At 46.5% G+C, this 22529-nt stretch overlaps 1 protein-coding gene across 2 annotated transcripts; it reads left to right on the top strand.

Annotated features, from left to right (window-relative positions):
* The first annotated feature begins 1237 nt into the window (after positions 1-1237).
* WSB2 (WD repeat and SOCS box containing 2) lies at positions 1238-22341 on the top strand. Of its 2 annotated transcripts, XM_070386115.1 has the most exons (9): positions 1238-1391; positions 7404-7572; positions 14500-14744; positions 14892-15023; positions 17724-17824; positions 18953-19125; positions 19827-19937; positions 20051-20158; positions 20757-22341. In XM_070386115.1, the coding sequence occupies exons 1-9, from the start codon at positions 1379-1381 to the stop codon at positions 20917-20919; spliced, it is 1215 nt and encodes a 404-aa protein (XP_070242216.1). In that variant the 5' UTR covers positions 1238-1378; the 3' UTR covers positions 20920-22341. The 2 variants fall into 2 exon arrangements, with proteins under 2 accessions (XP_070242216.1, XP_005888371.1); XM_005888309.3 differs by lacking the exon at positions 1238-1391 and having other exon boundaries at positions 7370-7572.
* The last annotated feature ends 188 nt before the right edge of the window (positions 22342-22529 follow it).

The following is a 22529-nucleotide window of genomic DNA, read 5'->3' as shown; positions in this document are numbered from 1 at the left end:
GACTGTGTCCATGGGGTCTCAAAAGTCTGGACGCGACTGAGCAACTTTCACTCCATGTTGTGTGTGTGTTTATTACCAGCTTCTGTTTTTCCAGCCCAACTCCTCTTTTTCTCTGGCTGTTTGCCCCTTGCCTTCTACCCCTCATAACCACAGCATTTCCGTTTTCATCCTCCATTTTCCAATGGGCTTTCTTTTTCTGGTTCCCATTTTTTCATAAAACGACCCCTTCCTCTGACCCTGCACTCAGCCCTTTTATTCCTCTACCGCGGCTCCCATTTAACCTCTGAGCTCCCTGCCGCCTCAGGTCCCCAGTTTTATTCCTCTCATTTCTTCCCTCTCTCCGGAATTCCCAGACCCTCACCCTCCCACCCCAATTATTTCCTCAGGCTTCGCTTTTTGTTTTCCCAATACTGATTCCTTGGGTCTTCAGGTTCACCTTCCAAACTGATTCCCGCCCCACCCCTCACTCCGATTTTCACCCTGCCCCATCTCCTCAGCTCGCCGATGCCTTTCCTTACCCCAGCCTTCGTTTTTCCCTCAGCTCCACCGCATCCCTTTTTTAACCCACACCTCCTCCCTCCATCTCCGGTCCTTATCTGGCCCTTATAGTCCTCCCCACTCCGTTTGACCCATCTCTCCCCCAACCCGGATTTCTACCCCAGCCCCCGCCTCCTCTTCACCCGAGCCCCGCTCCTCTCAGCTTCACCACAGGCGTTCCCTCTGCCCCTGGGTTCTCCCACCACCGTGCCCTGCCGGCCCCGGTTTCCCTTCAGCCAAGCTCTCCGAATACCCCCCACCGCTCCCTTTTTATTCTGCGGGCCTCACCTGCCCGCCTCCCACGCCGGTTTTTCCCTCAGTACCACCCTCGCCCGGGATTACTTCCTGTGCGCACCGACCCCCGTTTTCCTCCGAGCCCCACCCCCACCCCTGGGTTTTACGCCGCCCCGCCCCCACTTTCCCCTGGTCCAGGCTCCTCCAAACCCCAGGTTCTTCTGCCCACCACCCTCCCCATCTCCTTATCAGCCCTGCTGCCCCTCCATCCAAGCTCGATCTTGCCCGAGGCCACCTGCCCCCACATCCCCGACTCCCCCTCAGCCCTCGCCTCCCCCGGGCCCCCAGGGTCCACCTGCCCGCCCCGCGTGGCCAGCAGCCAGGCTCCCGGCTTCTCCCCTGCGTGCCCCGGCCCCGCCCCCCGCGCGTCCCCGCCCGCGCCCGCCGCCATGTGACGGGAAGCAGCTGATGGCCTCTCCGGGTGGCGGCGGGCGCGGCGGCGGCGGCGGGGCCGGGGCGGGGGCGGGCTGCGTGGGGGCGGCATGAGGGCCGGCGGCCCGGGGGGCTGAGGCGCCCGCCGCCTGCCGCGAGGCCGCGCGCGTCCTCCATGGAGGCCGGAGGTGAGTCGGGCCGCAGCGCGCGTTCCCCGCCGGCGGGGCAGGGCCCGTTCCCCTCGGGGTGGGGGGTGCAGGCTCGCCCGGGAACGGTCCGCGGGGGTGGGGTGGCATGGGCCACCGGGCCTGGGACGACCGCGTCGGCCGGCGGCGAGGTGCACGCCCGGCGCTGAGCTTTGTTTCACTTTCGCTGTCAACGGCCCCCACACCGTCTCCAACCTCTCCCGTTTCCCCGCCGGACCCGGGGACTACGGGCCTCTGTGCAGCAGGGATCCCCACCCCCGGGACAGTTGCGGGGGCGCCTGGGGCCAGACGCCACCGCCCGGTTGGGACGCCAGGCCCTCTGAGGTGTGGGTGTTTTGATTCCCGAGAGGGGGTGGGTGCCCAGCTGTCATGTGACGCACTCGAGGTCTGGGTGGGAGTCCGCTCTGCCCCATAGAAGCTGTGTGATCGTGGACGAGCCATTTAACACAAGTCTCTTTTGTATCTGCAAAATGGGCTAATAATAGTATCTGCCTTAGCGGGCGGTTGGGAGCTTCTCAAACTTGCCTGCGCATGAAAATCGGGTCTGGAATTCCATTTGAAAACCCATATTGCGAGCCTGGTGACATAGATGGGGGGACAAGTTAGGATACACCGATGAGTGAGGTACTTGCCTTTATCCTTGTTAACAGCTGTATCAGAAAATGGTGTGGAAGTCAGAGAATATTGGAAGCACTTGGAGGGTCAGCCCAAATGAACTTAATAAGCCTCAGGGGGAATGGTGTGCTTGTGCTAAGGCCAAACCTCAAGGCGCGTGCTTCAGAATCTTTCCAACCACTTTGCCTCTAAACCCCACTAATATAGAAATTTGGGGTGGGCTTGTGGTTTATTTTGGGAGTCCCAACTCTTGAATATACTCCCTTGCTTAAAGGCAGTTTCCCTAGGGGAAATTTCTCTGAAGGGGTCAAGGCCTGGACTCAGAATTTGTTCCAGAACCTCTTTGTATTCTTCCAGTGAAGTGCAAGCTTCATTCTGGTCTGGAAGATTATGATTGTGGGTGTTTTTATGTTTCCCTGACTCCTTGGATGGAATAGGGATTACTGGTGGGTGGGTGGGTTGAAATCAGGGGATTCCCCCAGGGTGGTGTAACTTTTTAATTTGGAAAATGACATTTCTTTGTTTGCTGGAGTCAGGCATTCAATACCAGGTGTAGAGGTAGCTCTCTCTACTTTCCCATCTAGATAAGGGCTTTCTTTTCAGTGAGTGTGTTACCCATAGAACTCTTGTTAAATGGCCTCTAGTGTTTGCCTGAAATCTTATGTGAATCTTTTTCTAGCTTCCGCTGTCATTTCCATTGACTCCTTTTAGTTTATATCTGACAGTGATCTGGAGCTAGTCTCCCTTTTTAGCAGGAATCTGTTTCCAGTTCTGGATTTTTCCTAATGATTGACGACTGTGTTTTGGGGTGTGGGCTGAGCTACTGAGAGCTGCCAAGCTACTGTTTTAAAAAAAGGTCAGTTTTATGTTCTTTTGAACCTGAATAAAGGCCATTGTGATGGGATTACAATGGGCAACAGTAGATATCTTCAGAGCAGTGGTTAGAATGCATTTATACGTTGAAATATTTATTGAGTAACTACTGTATGTCAGGCACTCTCTAGGCCGGCGCTGGCTGAGAGAACTATAACCTCAAGCCACATATGCAATTTGAAATATTTTAGTAGCGGTGTTAAAAAAAGTGAAACAGGTGGATTTAACCTTAAAATTAAATGTTTGTCAATCCAGCATATCTAAAATGTCATCTCAACATATAATCTTGGTAAATTATTGAACATTTTTAGATTTTTGTTTTTGTACTGAGTCTTCAAAATAAAGCATGTATTCTGTAACTAACAACCCATCTTAATTGGGACTTGCCACATTTCAGAAGGTTAGTAACCACATGTGGCTAGTGGCTACTGAATGGGACAGTGCAGCCTGATAGCAGTGAACAATTTGAAGTAAGGATAGGGAAGAGAGAAACTACAGTCACCTAAAAACAAGCAATCAAGAGAAGATGGGTGAGTGACGGTTAAAAGGAAAATTCAGTGCAGTGAACGCAAGTCACTAGGCCACTTTGGGTAGTGAGGCCAGGAAGGTCTCTCAGACGTTGACATGGGCACTGAGGCCCAATCTGGACACGGATCTGGAGCCAGCCAGGCAGAGTTTTCTAGGATGATGGAACAGCTAATGTAAAGATCCCAAGGCAGGATAAATCGTAAAGCTTCCTGCCAGCTAGAGTCCTTCATAGCTTCTGTCTCTGTGTACAGGCAAATCTCCTCCCACAGAAGAGGCCCATGGTACGTATTTTTCTACTCCACCTGATTATCCAAACACATCCCAATGTTTAGTTAGAAAACTCGGATCCATAGGCCTTTTCACCAAGAAGGTCCAGGGCAGGTACAATCCCAGATGAAGCTGGATCCTCTTGCCTCTGGGTTTTTTGTTTTGTTGTTGTTTTTTTTTTTTAAGTTCTGCACTAATTATGGCTTTCTCTTCCAGCTGCCAAGTTTAGTTTGGGCCCAGACTCCCTTTCAGAATCTTCATAGTTCCTTCATTTTTTTTTTTTCCTCCTTATTTTAGTCTTTGAATTCCCGAGCCTAAGATAGCAAGAGATTAAATCCCCAAATGACAGAAATAGTGTGTGAAATCTGGATATGGCTTATGTTTAAGAAGCATTTCATGTTAAATTTTTGGCAAAGGCATCATAACAGTCTAAGGGACTTCATTTCATGTATATTATAGACAGATACCATGTATATTTATTCCACAAATATTTACTGATGGCCTGCTCTCTGCCAGGAACTCTGCTAGGCACTGGAGATAAACATACAAGGTCCCGACTCTGTGGCATTGATGTCCTAGTTGGAAGGTGACAGATAATGATCACAATGGTGTTTGTGCTGTAGAGAAAATGAAGTGAGAAGTTTTGAAGAACCTTAACTTGGAATCAGAGAAGGGCTCTCTAAGGAGCCTTTCTTCTCTCTTCACATATTCTACAGTGAAGAGAATAGCTGGTGCAATGGCCCTGAGGTTGGAACTAATTGAGCACCACCAAGGGGTGAGAAAAGGCCTATGTGCAGGACTTCTAGGGCAGGGTGAGGTTTTTATTATGAGGTGGATTGAAACTGATCACTGAGAGGTGAGGAGAATAGGTGGTGGGGGCCAGAGAGGGGGCTAGGAGAGCAGTCGGAAGCTGCTTAGAGATAATGTTGGATAGATGAGCTGATGCGGATGAGATGGTGTTACATAGTTGAGAATAAACAGCCATGAGGTGGAGGGAAGTTAGGTTTGCCAAGTCTTTTGGGAGCAGGCTCGATAGAACTTGTTCGTGGGTCTGGATTGGGAGGTCAAGAAAAGAGAGAAGTCGGGGACGACCCCTTTTCATATTGTGTGGAGCCTGCGTGGCGTTGAAAGGATGGATGACATGCATATCCTGGAGGAAGTGAACCAAGTGTGGCTGTTACCAAGATGGAATAAAGTCAGGTGATAAAAATGTACCTCCAGGTCAATGTCATTTAATATTTGACTACTCTGGTTTCTCAGCCTCAACACCATTCCATTGACGTTTTAAGCAAAATAATTTTTTCTTGTGGGAGTTGGGGGCAGTCGTCCTGTGTGCTGTAAGATGTTTAGCAGCGTCCCTGGCCTCCTCCCATTCGATACTAGGAGCAGCACCTCCCGGAGAAGGCAGTGGCAACCTACTCCGGTCAGTACTCTTGCCTGGAAAATCCCATGGACGGAGGAGCCTGGTAGGCTGCAGTCCATGGAGTCGCAGAGTCGGACAAGAAAATTTTCTTTACTGAGCGACTTCACTTTCAGTTTTCACTTTCATGCGTTGGAGAAGGAAATGGCAACCACTCCAGTGTTCTTGCCTGGAGAATCCCAGGGATGGGGGAGCCTGGTGGGCTGCCGTCTATGGAGTTGCACAGGGTCAGACACAACTGAGGCAACTTAGCAGCAGCAGCAGCACCACCACCCCCAGTTGGGACAACCAAAATATTTCCAGATATTGCCACATGTCCCCAAGGGACAGAAGTGCCCCCAGCTGAGAACTGGATTACATGAAGGAGGCGTTGACAGGGTAGGGCCTTGTTACCTTAAGATACCTAGAAATAATGAGAATAAAGAAAACACCACAGGATTGCTGCCTAACATTGAGTCTTGTTTTCGATTTGAAATATAAAATAATGTCCTACCATGCAAATATTCACATCCAGAGGAGAATGCTCGATTACACAAGTAATTGTATAAGTGAAAGGGTCACATATACAAAAATACAAATTTCTAGGAGGAATTACCTAGGCCTGTACAAATGCCAGTTTAGACAGACCTAGATTTCCACATAGAACCTCAGGGAATGAATATTCTCTTTACAAAGGAAACTTTAAAAATTTTCTTTAAATAGCAAAGCCACAAAGTCTTGATATAATTTATTAAAATTCTATTTAAAGAGAATTTTCAGCAAAATATATCCATGTAAATAAGATGTACCCCTGTATTTTCCTATAATGCATACGTCAGGAAATATTATATATATGCACACATAATATTATATACATATTTGCATGTTTACTATCTGATTTATTGAATCTAAGAGATCATGGATTGTATTGCCATATGTATCACTGAAAAAATACTGCCTATTAAACTATGAGAAGTCATCACTTGACACATCCTGATTTTAACAAGGTCAAACTACGAGAAGACATATAGAGATATGTCCTAAAATACACAAAACAGGAGCTGTTAAATTAGTATCTATCTGGTAACAGCTATAAAAGGGTCAGTCTCAAAACTGCTAAAGTGGAACATACTCATCAGACAGTGACCTCATTCAGGATGGAAGCCAGTTTTTGTATTCATATGTATTGCAATCAGAGGATCAGTTCTGAAGGCCTTGAACTTAAAGACTTTGTCAGCCATTGAGAATCTTCTGTCAGAGGATGGAGTTGAATTAGGGACTGCCCTTCAAGTCAATGAAGAAGCACCAGTCCAGCCCCCACCCTTCACCCCGAGAAACAAGGATTGAATTGGCTTGGTGTTTGAAGGAGGCTGTATAAATCCCGAGCTGGAGATGGGGTTGGGGCAGAGGGAATTGATAACTACAGGAGAGCAGTGCAATAAACAGGGTAGGACTTATTTCCGCTTTGATAGTGTGAGATCTGGGTACGCTTCTCAGTTGCTAATCTCAGTGGGATTCTCATAAGCAGAATATGAGTCCAGGTGTGAACTCGAATGAGCTACTTGGGGCATGACAAGGAGACGTGTGTGGCTGGCACGCGGTATGGACCGGAAAAGGGAGGCTGGGGCCAGTGGGGTGGGGAGGAAGGTTGCCTTTAGTGGTAGGTAAGTGGGTGCCTTGGAATGTATTTGAAAGAAATGTTGTGATGTAATATGTGTTTCAGTTTTAGCAGGGTCCCTAGGGGCAGGGAAAACATGAATCTTGTAAAAAATATGGGCAAGAGGGGATGAAGATTTAAGCCAGAACAGAAAGGAGATGGAAGAGGAGGGCAGATCAAGAGGTGGTGAGCAGGGCCAGTGTTAGCCTTGGTGATGGGAGGGATGCTGGCAAGTGAGGGGAAGCCTGTGTTTCAAATACTCCTTTCGGGAGAGAACTTAAGTACATCTGAAGGCCTCCTGATTAGTACCTTCTAGCTCAATCCTTGTCTGGCATGCCTCCTTTCTTCCTCTTTGGGCTTTCATGGGAAAATGAGGCCCCCCTTCACTGGGTTCACCCTGACAAAGGTTACTCTGAGTCATGGTTAACCAGCAGTGCCAGAACTGAGTAACCCCACTGGAATTTGGCCTGTGGCTACTGTTATTGCCCTGGGTCATTTAAATGACAACTCCCTCCCGGAATCCAGACTGTCACTTTTTGCCAGGGGACGACCTCTGCTTTCCTGTGTCTGAGTCAGCAAGGTGCTGGGGGACTGGGCTCTGCCCTTTCCGGTGAGGCAAGGGTGCCTTATTGAAGTATGCTATCTCCTGCCCCAGAGGAGCCGCTGCTGCTGGCCGAACTCAAGCCCGGGCGCCCCCACCAGTTTGATTGGAAGTCGAGCTGTGAAACGTGGAGCGTTGCCTTCTCCCCGGATGGTTCCTGGTTTGCCTGGTCTCAAGGACACTGCATTGTGAAGCTGATCCCCTGGCCGCTGGAGGAGCAGTTGTAAGTTCTTTCACACCCAAAGGAATGCGGATGTCCTGGGGAACTTTCCCAAATGACATCCTGCCCAAGAGCAGAAGAGGGAAGCTGGCCGAACAGTTCAGAAATTGATCATCGGGGTTTCCAGGGTCCTTCATCCTGTACCTGTGAAACCTCATTCTGTTGATAGCCCCAAGTGTTTTTTTTTTAACAGCTTTATTGAGGTATAGTTTACATACTATACAATTTTCCCATTTAAAGTGTACAGTTAAGTGACTTCAGTATATTTACAGAGTTGTGCATCCATCATCATGACCAATCTTAGAATGTTTTTGTCACCCCCAAAAGAAACCCATCATTCTTTAATACCTTTCTCCTATCCATCCCTGACCAGCTTCTAATCTACTTTCTGTCTTTAAAGATTTGCCTGTTCTAGGCATTTCATATGAATTGAATCGTACATTGTCATCTTCTGACTGGCTTCTTTCACTTAGGGGACTATTTTCATGGTTATCTGTGTTTTAGCATGCTCCGTGACTTAATTTCCCTTTATTGCCAAATGATATTCCATTTTATGGAGACATCACATTTTGTTTTATAAGTTTATCAGCTGGTGAGCACTTAGGTTGTTTTCACTTTCTGGCTATTAGAAATAATGCTGCTGCGAACACTTCCGTACTGGTTCGTGTGTGGATATGTTTTCGTATCTTGTGTGGATGTATGTTTTCATGTACGTTTAACCATTTGAGGGCGTGTCAGGCTGTTTTCCAGAGTGGTTGTACCATTTTATAATCCCAGCAGCAGTGCTGGAGATTCCCAGACTTCCCACATCCTCACCAACACATGCAGCATGGCCATCGGAGTGGGTGTGAAGTGGCATCTCATTGTGGCTTTGATTTGCATTTCCCTATTGACTGCTGATCTTGTGCCTCCCCGCCCCTCACAGCCCTCCCCCCCCATGTGCTTACTGGCCCTTTGCCTATCTTTTTGGGAGAAATGTCTATTCAGATCCTTTGTCCATTTTAAAATTGGCTAGTTGCCTTTTTTGTTATCAACCAAGTTGTTTCTGATATTAACTAGCTTTTCTTTCTCTGTGCTGGACAAGTCTCAGTGTTTGAAGGCTGTGAGCTCCCAGTCAGATGGCCTAGCATCTGCATTTTTTTCATTTGTCCCAGGGCAACTCTATGTCTGTATTTATTTATTCAGCCAGCATTTTTTGCAAATCTTCCTTGCCTGACCAGGAGCCAAGGGCTGAGAATTCTGAAATATATTAAACATGGCCCCTGCCCTTGAAGGTCTCATTTGTTTTGCTTTAAGCATTTTAAAAGTCGCATATTAAAGTTTTTCATAAGTCCAGTCTGAAGCTTGTTGCCTTGATAATAGGTAATGCTGATGCAAATTTGCTGAGATGAGTACTTTGCACGCTGCAGGGGTTGAGGGGTGTACATTTGTGCATTTTCTGGAAGGAAGGCCATTTCAACAATCTTAAAACTGTTCTTCCTGCAATCAAAAAATCTCAGAAATGAGGTCATCTATTTATTTGTTTTTAAAAAAAATTTTATTGGCATATAGTTGATCTACAATGTTGTATTATTTTCTGCTGTACAGCAGAGTGCATCAGTTATACGTACACATTTATCCACTCTTTTTTAAATTTTTTCCCATATAGGTTATTATGGAATATTGAATATAGAGTTCTCTGTGCTGTATAGTTGGTCCTTATTCGTTATCTATTTTATATATAGTAATGCATATATGGAGAAGGCAATGGCAACCCACTCCAGTACTGTTGCCCGGAAAATCCCATGGATGGAGGAGCCTGGTAGGCTGCAGTCCATGGGGTCGCTAAGAGTCAGACACGACTGAGCGACTTCACTTTCACTTTCCACTTTCATGCATTGCAGAAGGAAATGGCAGCCCATTCCAGTGTTCTTGCCTGGAGAATCCCAGGGACGGAGAAGCCTGGTGGGCTGCAGTCCATGGGGTCGCACAGAGTCGGACATGACTGAAGCGACTTAGCAGCGGCAAATGCGTATATGTCAATCCCAGTCTCCCAGTTTATCCCTCCCCTTTTTTCCCCTTAACCATAACATTATTTTCTACATCTGCAGCTCTGTTTTGTAAAATAAGTACATCTGTACCTTTTTTTTTTTTAGATTCTACATATAAGTGCTATAATGTGTTATTTGTTTTTCTCTAACTTACTTCACTCAGTATGACAGCCTCTAGGTTCACCCATGTTGCTGTAAATGGGAGGTCATGTATTACTTACACTGCTTTTCAATATGAAATTAATCATATGATAGTTAAAAGTCAGAAATAGCTTAAAATCTGGTAACAAGAATGGTTAAGGAAATTATGGCATTGCCATCTGATATTTTTGCAGCCATCGAAGATTGCATGTAGGCTTTTTTTTTTTAATGTTTATTTATTTACAGTTGTGTTTGGTCTTCATTGCTGTGCAGACTTTCCGCTAGTTGTGGCGAGCGGGGGCTACTCTATAGCTGTGGCTCGAGGGCTCCTCGTTACTGTGGCTCCTGTTGCAGAGCATGGGCCCTGGGTTGCTGTGGCTTCAATAGGTGCCACACGGTGGGCTCAGTAGTCACAGTGCCTGGGCTCTAGAGCACAGGCTCAATAGTTGATCCACAGCATGTGGGACCTTACTGGATCAGGAATCATACCTGTGTCTCCTGCATTGGCAAGGGGGATTTTTTACCACTGAGCCACCAGGGAAGCTCTGTTTTTTGTTTTTGTTTTTTTTTTAATCACATTTTTCAGTTCCTTCTATACTCGTTTAATGAAAATGTCAAGATCATTCATTATTTATTAATCCCCCAGTCTAAATGCTAGAGATTCAGCTTCATATCCAGATTTGGGTATGATGTATATTTAGTCTGAAAAATAATTTTTTAAAAAGCATAAAGTGGGAAATCTGTTATTTCCTTGAAAATCACTTCTTTTTTTTTTTTTGAAAATCACTTCTGTATTCAAATATATATATATATATATTTTTTTTTTTTGCTAAGTCGCCAGTCGTGTCCGACTCTGTGCAACCCCATAGACGGCAGCCCACCAGGCTCCCCCATCCCTGGGATTCTCCAGGCAAGAACACTGGAGTGGGTTGCCATTTCCTTCTCCAATGCATGAAAATAAAAAGTGAAAGTGAAGTGTCTCAGTCAGGTCCGACTCTTAGCGACCCCATGGACTGCAGCCTACCTGGCTCCTCTGTCCATGGGATTTTTCAGGCAGGAGTACTGGAGATATGTATATTACTAGACATAAATATAACTTTCCCATATTAATTAGGGAAAATAGAAATTTGAGCATTAGCCCTTTTTGTGTATCTTTTGTTTAATATAATGGAGGGAATATTGTTTAGCGTGTTAAATGGCATGTTACTTATTTTAGGGAAAAACCATATATTTTGAAGAGTAATAACTTGAGGAAATATTTACAGTATAAGGCTTACTCAGAAAAGCAAGCTATGAAACTCTATGCAGTATGATCCCAAATTTGTTTTTGAAAAACATGTATATACATAAATAAGAATTCATGGTACTGTGCTTACTGTGGTTAGAGTGGTGTTCAGTCGCGTCCGACTCTTTGCGGCCCCATGGACTGTAGCACGCCAGGCTTCCCTGTCCTTCGCCATCTTCCGGAGTTTGTTCAAACTCGTGTCCATTGAGTCAGTGATGCCATCCAACCATCTCATCCTCTGTCGTCCCCTTCTTCTCCCACCTTCAATCCTCCCCAGCATCAGGGTCTTTTCCAGTGAGTCAGTTCTTCGCATCAGGTGGCCAAAGTGTTGGAGTTTTAGCTTCAGCATCAGTCTTTCCAGTGAATATTCAGGGCCGATTTCCTTTAGGATGGACTGGTTAGATCTCCTCGCAATCCAAGGGACTCTCAAGAGTCTTCTCCAACACCACAGTTCAAGCAGCAATTCTCAGTGCTCAGCTTTCTTTATAGTCCAACTCTCACATCCATACATGACTACTAGAAAAACTATAGCTTTGACTAGACGGATCTTTGTTATTGGGCTTCCCTTGTGGCTCAGACGGTAAAGTGCCTGCCTACAGTGCGGGAGACCCGGGTTCAGTCCCTGGGTCGGGAAGTTCCCCTGAAGAAGGAAATGGCAACCCACTCTAGTATTCTTGCCTGGAAAATCCCATGGATGGAGGAGTCTGGTAGGCTACAGTCCATGAGATCTTCTCCAACACCACAGTTCAAGCAGCAATTCTCAGTGCTCAGCTTTCTTTATAGTCCAACTCTCACATCCATATGTGACTACTAGAAAAACCATTGCTTTGACTAGACGGATCTTTGTTATTAGGATCTGGGTAATTTTTATAATTTTCTCATCTCCAAAATTTCCCCATTTTCCACTATTATTTTTATAGTTTGAAATAATTGTTATTTTAAAAGTTCTTTAAAAGAGAAAATCTGAGTCCTTTATATTCTTGTTAGGATTGTTACACACTTAAGAAATCATACAGTGCTTTCAAGATTGAGCAAATAATTGATATTAACGAAATAATGTACTACTTTTAGAAATAACATTTTCAGACACTTTAATTTTGATGAATTTAAGTTCTAATGACTCTACCCGGGTCCCCAGCTACCCCCTACCTTCCATGTAGCTCACCCTTTGAATTCATTGCAGACTCTGAAGTCCAAGGCATTTGCTGGACACTAGGCTGGGACACCCAAGACTTGGCTCTGATTCTGCCTGCAATTCTGTGGCCCTGGGAAAGTTATCTCTATCCCAAGCATGGAGATTTTAATATCTTGTTCTAGAGAATCTATGATGTTAAAATGAATTAATATATAAATGTGCCTTAATTCCTTTGGAGTAAAGTAGCTACAGATGCATCTCTTAATTCAAATACAGAAGTTAGGATTTTATAAAAGAAATAAAAGGTAACTTTGGAGGTTCCAAGCTGTCCTGCAGAGCTCCATGGCCAACTCGGGCTCCCAAGTCAGAGCCGGGCAGGTCTTTGAAGTGCATGTGTCGGCCTGTCTGGGCCACGTGTGCACTGGGCGGCCTTCATTGAAAAGAAGTTCACTGTCATACTCAGGTGTTGTGTCAGAATGACAAATTTTCAGAGCACATTTGGCCATTTAGACCGGGAGTCAGCAAACTTTTTCTTTAAAGGCCCAGATAGTAAATATTTTGGCTTTGGGGGCATATGTCTCCATCAGGACAAGTCGGCTCTGCTGCTAGAGGGTCTAAGCAACCCTCGATGAGATGCAGGCAAACAAGCAGACTTCATATGCAAAACAGACTGCCTACCTGGGCACTCCCTGCCAGCTTCTGCTATGGAATAATAGGGTTTCCAGAGCTGAAAGAACCTACACTGGCCTCAGTCTCTTGCTGCCAGTTTTGTAGGTGAACTTGGTTAAAATTCTTTAATATATTTCAACCAAGTGATTGACAAAAGTATGATTTACCTAACTTTTGGGGAACAAATGTAATACAGAAAGAGGTTCAGCTGCATGTACGTCGACTATAGGATTTTTCATGGAAATGAGTTCCAGCTTTATCATCACCATTCCTTCAGTTTGATAAACCCAAGAGTGTGGTCAGAGTCAGGTAGAAAAGCAGGACTGAGTACTTGCACTGATAAAGTATACCACAGACCAGAAACTGCGTTTGCGGGCTGAACTGCAGGGCAATTTAATTGCTTGTTCCTTTGAGAGTTATGTGAGGCAGAGTGTGGGCAGGGCCCTGTTTCTTAGGGACAGAGTCTTATTTAGCTTGTCTAGGCCTGTGTTTCAGCATAAGTAGAAGGTAAAAGGCAAGGCTTGGGCTACAACATCTTTGAGGTCGGCGTACCTGTGAACAGCTCTGAGTTCTTTCCTTGATGCCCTGCTGACTGGTTCCTGGGCTGGAAGAGTCATCAGAAAAGAAATGAAAGAGCCCCACTCATGGATCAGAGCAAAGTGAGGGAAGGTGGAAATCACGTGTATTAAGCAAACTGTTGGGCTTCCCTGGTGGCTCAGACGGTAAAGCATCTGCCTACAATGCAGGAGATCCGGGTTCAATCCCTGGATTGGGAAGAAATCCCCTAGAGAAGGAAATGGCAACCCACTCCGGTACTCTTGCCTGGAAAATCCCATGGATGGAGGAGCCTAGTAGGCTATAGTTATGTGACTCCGCAAAAGAGTTGGACACGACTGAGCGACTTCACTTTCACGAAAACTGTTGTCCAGAAAGGGGTTTATTTTTCTGCTCCTAGGGTGCTTTCTAAGCTAGAGATAAAGGAATGCTACAAGGCAGAAGAGTAGCAAATGCGTAATCAGGCTCTAAGTTCTGTCCTAGTTCCAGACCTACAGCATGCTTTCTTTCTCATGAGGAACACTGAATGTCTCTCTCCTTCCATGCACCAAAACCCAGGAAAACTTTCCAAAGAAGAGAATGACTCCCTGGAGCATCTGTGATCTAGTTCTCCCACAAGGCAGGTCACGCCACTGCAGGGCTGTCAGAAGTGGAATGAGCCACGGCCAGTGAAGTCCCTGTTACAAGCATTCTAAAAAGAAACAAAAAGAGAAGTCATGTTGCTGCTGCTGCTAAGTCGCTTCAGTCGTGTCCAACTCTGTGCGACCCCATAGACGGAAGCCCACCAGGCTCCCCGGTCCCTGGGATTCTCCAGGCAAGAACACTGGAGTGGGTTGCCATTTCCTTCTCCAATGCATGAAAGTGAAAAGTGAAAGTGAAGTCGCTCAGTCATGTCTGACTCTTAGCGACCCCATGGACTGCAGCCTACCAGGCTCCTCCGCCAATGGGATTTTCCAGACAAGAGTACTGGAGTGGGTTGCCATTGCCTTCTCCGAAAGTCATGCTAGAATTCACCAAAGTTGTTTCTAGAACTTCAAAGGCTTAGATGCCCCAGAGTGAAAGATTGGTTGACTTGGCAGTTTCAGATTCATTAAGAACTCTTCTGCTTTCCCTAGCATCCCTAAAGGGTTTGAAGCCAAAAGCCGAAGCAGCAAAAATGAGACAAAAGGGCGAGGCAGCCCAAAGGAGAAGACACTGGACTGTGGGCAGATTGTCTGGGGCTTGGCCTTCAGCCCATGGCCTTCTCCACCCAGCAAGAAACTCTGGGCTCGCCACCATCCGCAGGTGCCAGATGTCTCTTGCCTGATCCTTGCTACTGGGCTCAACGATGGGCAGATCAAGATTTGGGAGGTACAGACAGGTAGGTCATTTCTGGCTGGGATCAAGGACCCCAGGGCTCGCTTGCACATTCTGATCAGGGACGGCCTGTTGACTGAGGGGTGTGGCCGTGACCCGAGGACCAGGGCTTCCTCTCCCCCTGACTTAGTGCCCCGCTCTCTCACGCTAGGGCTCCTGCTTTTGAATCTTTCCGGCCACCAGGATGTCGTGAGAGATCTGAGCTTCACACCCAGTGGCAGTTTGATTTTGGTTTCTGCATCTCGGGATAAGACTCTTCGCATCTGGGATCTGAATAAACATGGTATGGAAGTGAAGGGATGACTTGGAAGCCCCCATATACTCTTTATTTGCCCCCCTCTCTGCTTGACCAGTGTCATTTTATCCAGAACAGTGTTTCTTAACCTTTTTTCTATTAGTGCCTCCTAAGGAGACTTTTTAGACATACTTTTCCTAGTCACCACCTCCCCCCGCAACTACCTGGGAGATTTTCATACCAGAGATACAGAGATACACTGTGTATCTGTTCAGGTGCTGAATGCTTATCTATGCTTTGTACATAAAAAAGGTAAGATTTTTCTGACCATCAAGAACCAGTTTTCACCGCTGATGAAAATACATGGTATAGAATAGGTTTTCTCAGCTCTGGCACTCTTGCACTTTGGGCTAGATAATTCTTTGTTATGGGCCAACCTTTGGGTTCTCGATTGTGGAGCAGTATACTTCTGGACCCATGAGATGCCAGTAGCACCTTTTCCAGTGGTAACAACCAAAAATGTCTCCAGACATTGCCTGGTTTCCACATGGAGGGCCACAGTCTCCCTGGGTTGAGAACCAGTGATTGAGAAGAAATCATCCATGTTGGGTACTTCCTGTTAGAGATACAGTTAGAAAGAATCTAGGTTAGAAGAATTCTCTCAGGCTAGGGGTGGGGCGGAGCAGGGTGTTCATTTCTCCTTTAAGCAGAACAGTATCCAGGAGTGGCCTGATGAAGAATTCCATTCATCTCTGGTGTTGATCCTTAGCTGGAATGGTGACACAGGGAAGAGGAATTTATTTCCAGGATATTTCTCCCTCATGTGGGCAGGGACGTGGGTGTGGAGGGAGGTGGCAGAAAGAGGAAGTGGCGACGTGGCCCGTGAAGAGCGCACTTGTCCCCCTGAAGAGCGCACTTGTCCCCCTGACAGTGCAAAGTCCGAGTCGTGACTATTGCAGCTCCCGCTTACCTGTCCCTTTCCTCTCAGAAACAAGCCTGCTAGCTTGTCAGACAACTAAGGAGGTGCTTGTGGTGGCCTTCCCTGGAGGCATCTCATCACCCAGACAACCCTGGAGCCTCTTCTGCCTGTTGCTGTGGAGCTTGTAGTTGCGTGGTCCGAAGTGGGCCTGCAGACTGGGAACACTGCTCAGAGGCAGCACCATTTATAATGTGTGTCCACAGGCAGCTGGCCACCACCTAAGGAAGGAGGGGGAGGGGACCGAGAGTGGGCAGAATGGCCTAGGCCAATTACTAGGGCTTTTCAAGGAGAGAAGGGCTAGAGTTGTGTCTCTACCCGGCCCTGCCGTGCTACCCTGCCTTGATATATTCACTCACACCTACCCGGGGGCAGGTGCACTTCTTACAGCTAAAGAAACCATGACTGACTTTAAAAAATTTTATTTCCAATGTATACTCACACATACACATAAACTCATAAATGCATATATATGACCATAGACATTTCCCCCCCCTTGTTGGGGTTTCTCCCCCTAAGCGGTCTCACCCTCCCCTCAACTGCATTCCTCCATGATCCTCCCTGTAGTGCTGTCACCCATGCTAAGAGCCTTCCACATTTCCTTCCATGTTTTTCTCTATACTTACATAATCTATTCAGACACTCACGTTTCCATTTATGGATTTGGGGGTCATTGTCTCACAAAAATGGAATCTCATTTTTTACATTTTTTTGCATCTTGCCTTTTTTTTTTTAATTAAACACTCCATAGAAAATCTAGTTCCTTAATTTCATGTGACTTAACAGATGGAATACTACCCTTTGTCCATCCGTTCCTCTGTTGATGGGCATTTGATTTTTTCCCAAAATGGAGACCTGGAGAGATGAAATGAGTGTCCCAGCATAATGCACTGAGTAGACAGTGGAGCCAGGGTTCAAGCCCAAGTTTGCCTGCCTCAGAGCACGTGGCCCTAATGACCCTGCACCACTACTCATCCATTCATTCTGGCGAGGTGTGGAGAATGGGGTCCTGTAACCGGGGGAAGCCATTACAGAGCATGAATGACAGAATTGAAGGGCTCAAATTTGGGAGGATGCTTCAGAGTAATCCAGGTGGTTGGAGGACCTGAAAAGAATAGTCTGCTATAAAAGGAATGTGTCCAATCTAATCTGTGGCCAGCCCTTATCCCATTGACCTTGTGGATTTTGGTGAAGCAGTTGGTAATGATTTCCTGTGGGCATTGTAATGTCACGTTAATAGGTTTCAGGCATTTAAATGACAAGTCTTGTCATATGTCTCTGCATTAAAAAAGGAGCCCAAATCTAGAAAGATGGTACTGATAAAACCTATTTGCAGGGCAGCAGTGGAGATGTAGACAGAGAACAGACTTGTGAACACAGTGGGGGAGGAGAGGGTGGGATGAATGGACAGAGTAACATGGAAACAGATACACTACCATATGTAGAAGAGATAGCCAGTGGAAATTTTCTGTATGACTCAGGGAGCTCAAACCTATGCTCTGTGACAGTCCAGAGTGGGTGGGATGGGGTGGGAAGGAGGTTCAAGAGGGCGGGGACGTATATATACCTATGGCAGATTCATGTTGATGTATGGCAGAAAGCAACACAATATTATAAAGCGACTGTCTTCCAAATAAAAAGGGGGGAGTGTGGGCTCAGCTGCTGGAGAACCATTGGATACAGCAGGTAGGGGGGCCAACACCACTGGTTTTGGGGCTTCCTGCTTTGTGGTTCAGGAGTTGGCTAACTGTGTGCTCCGACTTCTCTGCTAGGTAAACAGATTCAGGTGTTATCGGGCCACCTGCAGTGGGTTTACTGCTGCTCCATCTCACCAGACTGCAGCATGCTATGTTCCGCGGCCGGAGAGAAGTCGGTGAGTCTCAAACTAGGGGTGCCCTATGCTGTGTTGCTTCAGTTCCATGAGACGTGGAGGCCTGTGTGTGAGAGGGTAAGCGAGCCAGTGTCCTTGAAACTCGCCTGCAGATCCACCCCAGCGGGAGCCGCGCTGCCCGCTGAGGCCCCTCCTGCACACCTGCCTTCTGATTTGCATTGTGACACGGACCCGCTGCACCACTGGAGGGCCGTTTGCCTTCACAAGATGGGAAAGTGGTGCTTTTTAAATGTCTTTCCCCCTCAAAGTCTAAGATTTTAAAAGTTGAAACCCACACTTGGATCCATATTTTCTTCGAACCATCTAATCTGAATCCATCTGATTAGGATCTCCATTTCAAATCATAAAATATATAGAACCTTCTTGAACTTTGTCCTGAAATCCTATCTATTATAAGAAAAGTACTGGAAACCCAGGAACAGGTTGGAAACCGTTTGAGTTTTGTATCTGCATCGGGCTGTTGGTTGCTGTGACTGACTTGGGAAAGTTAAGAGTCCACTATTTGGTACAGCCCAGGAGGTTAATCATTGGTTTGAGGTTTGGAACTAGGTGAAAATGAGAATTTTCTTAAAGGAAAGAAAAAAATTATTCTTTTAATGATTCTCAGAAGTTTTAAGTTAATGAGCTAGATCAGACCTACAGCTCTGGGGCAGATTTCTGTGGTCCTGTAAACCAAAGCGGGGTGTCAGATGGCTCTGTTGGGTGCCCTGGAATTCACCTCTGACACCTGTTTTTAGTTTTAAGTGAAAGGGCAAGATAGCCACTGGCTTAGGTCTTTAGCATGCATTGCCCTACTTGCTAAGAGAGCTCAGAAGCAGAACCCAGATGCCTCCCCTGAGCCATGTTGGCAGCCATCTTCCTAAGGTCAGTCAGTTTATCTCCCTTAAAGTAAGTGTCTTGAGCATGTCCCTTGCTTAGGCGTCTCAAGAATTCAGACCCGTCACTTTATTTAAGCCCAAATGACACACACTGGAAGAAACGTGGAAGAGCAGGTAGAGAGCTTGGCTTCCCCTGGCTGTCGAGCTGGGAGAGGCCCGGCTGTACCTTCCCCTCGCTGGTCATGTCCTGAGTGCTGTCTCCACCCTGACCAGGCACCTGCTCTTCCCACAGGTCTTTCTGTGGAGCATGCGTTCCTACACGTTAATCCGGAAGCTAGAGGGCCACCAGAGCAGTGTGGTGTCTTGTGACTTCTCCCCTGACTCTGCCTTGCTCGTCACGGCTTCTTACGATACCAATGTGATCATGTGGGACCCCTACACCGGCGAGCGGCTGCGATCACTCCAGTAAGGACCACTCCCCTGCTTCAGCTTCCTGGTGGGGTAACCGATGAGAAACCTATCTTGGTGCAGGACCCAGTGCGGTCCTGCTTATTCTAAGGCACTGGTGTGCAGCGGTGTTTGTCAGTGAAGTTCTCAAATGAGCCCCCAGTGCCTTCAAGTCTCCTGTGATCGGAGGCTCACTGTATTGCTTGGATTCAGCATTATGAAACCTCACAGTGACTCTTTCTTTCCATTTACTAATAACTGTAGTAACAGGTTCAGAATGATCCTCTTATCGAAACTGTTATTTCCAAAGTGAGTTTTCATGTTCTCACCAACTTGGTCTCCTTTTCCCCTTTGTCTCTGTTGTTTTCTGAAGCAAATAATAGGTAGTCCTATAATTATCATGTATCTTAGCCTAAAAAAGACTTTCAGTTTGTACTGGGGCATACAAGTGAGGGCTGACCTACTTTGCATAAGGAAATTAGCACAGGGAGTGTTGGTAGCTCTTCAGCCCTCTCCATGAGACACTGGAGCTATGAAATGCACTTGTTTCCAGTTGTCTTTTACCCAGTCTGCAAATCCCCAGGTTTTCCACATAGGATCTAAGACATGTCTGGAACCTCTTGGTGGCCGAGGCAGTTTGGCCTCCTGCCTGGGACACTGAAGGGTGGAGGGTGGCCGAAACTCCAGGCCCGCCTACTGTCCTGTGTCCTTCTCCTCAGCCACACCCAGCTCAACCCCCCCATGGATGATAGCGACGTCCACATCAGCTCCCTGAGATCTGTGTGCTTCTCCCCCGAAGGCTTGTACCTCGCCACGGTGGCAGATGACAGGTAATGAAGAGAAACCTCTTTACGCAGCCTCAGAGCCAAGTGCTTGAAAGGACTTGTACCATCACCTTCAGGGTCTGACCTCAGGCCTACTGACGTGTCCCATTCTCCTCCAGGCTCCTCAGGATCTGGGCCCTGGAACTGAAGACTCCGATTGCATATGCTCCTATGACCAATGGTCTTTGCTGCACATTTTTTCCACATGGTGGAGTTATTGCCACAGGGTATGTATCTGTTAGCTGAACAGATGGGTAGCAATTTCTGCTGAGTATTCCATGCAGCTTTTTAAGGAAAGCAAGCATCTAGAATTTTCTTGCCTATGAGGACGGCTGTAAGGAAATCTGAGATTACATAAAATTCTAATATTTACTTCTGCCAGTGTAGTTTATCATTCACTTTTAATATTTAACCTAAATGTAATGAAAAATCTACAATTCATGCTACCAAACAGGCCAAGTCTGCAAGGAAACAGAAATTAAGATGATGCAGAATTTATATGGGAAACCATTTGGGGCAGAGACCACCTGACAGGGAACATCTGTAATGCAGTAAGTGGCACTCTGCCCCATTACATTTGAAGCCATAGAATGATTTATAAAGGCCTGCACTCCCAGAGATAGCACTTTGGACTCAGAGGTGTCTAGAGTTCTCTTAGTGCTCTCGGCAGCCTTAATTATTCAGCGCCACACCCTTCACATGTATTTCCAAGGTCCAGGTTGCATTTCACTCTCTGCAGTCTCCTGCCAGTGCAAGTCAGTAGAAACGTTAATAACTGTCACGGTGAAAAGACAACTCCTAGGTCTGTCTTTCGTTTCATTTCAGGACAAGGGACGGCCACGTCCAGTTCTGGACGGCTCCTCGGGTCCTGTCATCACTGAAGCACTTATGCCGGAAAGCCCTTCGAAGTTTCCTCACGACATACCAAGTGCTAGCACTGCCAATCCCCAAGAAAATGAAAGAGTTCCTCACGTACAGGACTTTCTAACCCAGTCTCCATAGTCTTACTTGTTTTCTTTGTAGCAGGATAAATCTTCCTGACAAAGGAGTAGGTGGAATAATGGGCCAAACATCTGGCCTTGGCTTGAAATACAATTTCTATTTGGGAAGCTGTGAACAGAATGTAGCAAAGCCAGATTCCAGTGGACCCGCCGGGGTCTCTTCCCCAGGACACAAGAGTGTCAGTCTTAGAAGAGGGACAGAGTGATGGAGCCTGAGCTTTACCTTCAGTCCACTTACGCACAGCAGTGCTGGGCCCTCTGGTCATTTTAATTCCAAGTGCAGTTAAGGAGTTGTTTCACAGAGAGGAGCGCCTGGGCCTCACACCTCTGTGGCAGCAGGAAAGTTCCCACTCCCTTGCCTGGAGTGTGGCTTCTGCTAAGTGTCTGTCACTGATCCAGATGCAGAAGAGGCCTTGGTTCTGTCCTGCTGGTCAGAGCGGCTCTGATGTGAGTGAGCAAGGGCTTTCCTTCTCCCTGCTCCCCTCTGGCCCGCAGGACAGGTGTCATAGAGATGTCTGGTGGGAGGCACTGTCAGCTCAAGTCCAGGTGACTCAAGAGGCCGTGCTCCTGCTAGTAGATTTGGCTTTTTTTTAAATAATGGTGTGCATGTGCCGGAGGTGTCAGATTTGTGTGTCGGGTTACACAGAACGTATTCCTCAACTGCATGACTGTCCCAGTGGCTACTGAGTTATCTGTCAGTTGTTTGCCAGTTAGCATATTTATTTGTATTTCCTCAACAGATGTTAAGGTACAGCTGTGTTTTTGTCAATGGTATCTAAAAACCATAGTACTCAATTTCAACAGTTGTGAAGATGTCTCCTTAATTGTGTGAAGAATTGGTGTCATCATTTCAGCTGATTTTCTTCTGTACGAGATCTGACTTGACTGCTTCAACTCATTGGACTCATCAGCCAGTCTCAACTCTGCCCCTAAACACAACTAGCTCCTTAAAAGTACTGTTCTCCTTCAGTGGTGTATAGTTATCTAATCAAGACACCTCATTCAAACAAAATCTGCCTTTGGAAAATTTAATATATTTTAAATTATTTTAAAAGAAATGCAACATCTTATCCTTTGGCTTTCTTACTAGGTGCTTTGTAGAGGCCTGTGTATTATGAAAAAGCGTGTTGAAAAGGTAGAGGAGCCTCTCCTCTGCTGCCTTTGTTGCTAAAAGAAAAACTTTTGTTTTCAGGATGAGAGGCTTTCATTGAAGGAAAAAAGGTAGAAAGCTTTTGGCTCACCGTTTCATTTTTTCCATTAAGAAAAAAAAAAATCACCTTTTAAAACAAGTGGGACTAGATCGGGCAGCATTTAGATTTCGTGTTCATCTTGAAATATCATACACGGTGTAGTCTGAGAGGCCCTGGGCAGCTACCTTGAGACAATCCCCCACCCCCACCCCCAGGCCATTAGCTTCAGACAAGGCCCACCTGAGTGATGGGTGTAACCAACTTCTCCCTTTTGACAGTATAAGAATTAGACACCTTTATAAAGAACAGCCTCCAGAGAAAGTTAATTCTGTGATAATCAGGGTCGGAGGCGGCTTTTTCATATAAATGCAAGTCGAACAAGTCAGCCTCTGTGTAGCCGGCTAAGG

This window comes from Bos mutus, chromosome 17, assembly GCF_027580195.1.
Source record: "Bos mutus isolate GX-2022 chromosome 17, NWIPB_WYAK_1.1, whole genome shotgun sequence".
Lineage (NCBI taxonomy): Eukaryota > Metazoa > Chordata > Mammalia > Artiodactyla > Bovidae > Bos > Bos mutus.
This window is presented reverse-complemented; position numbering and strand designations above follow the sequence as displayed.

Excerpts from the sequence above, each read along its gene's own strand:
- WSB2 (XM_005888309.3), top strand. The coding sequence starts at position 7,385 with ATGCTATCTCCTGCCCCAGAGGAGCCGCTGCTGCTGGCCGAACTCAAG. Across the intron at positions 7,573-14,499 it reads TGGCCGCTGGAGGAGCAGTT|CATCCCTAAAGGGTTTGAAG; the intron begins GTAAGTTCTTTC and ends TGCTTTCCCTAG. Across the intron at positions 20,159-20,756 it reads GGTGGAGTTATTGCCACAGG|GACAAGGGACGGCCACGTCC; the intron begins GTATGTATCTGT and ends GTTTCATTTCAG.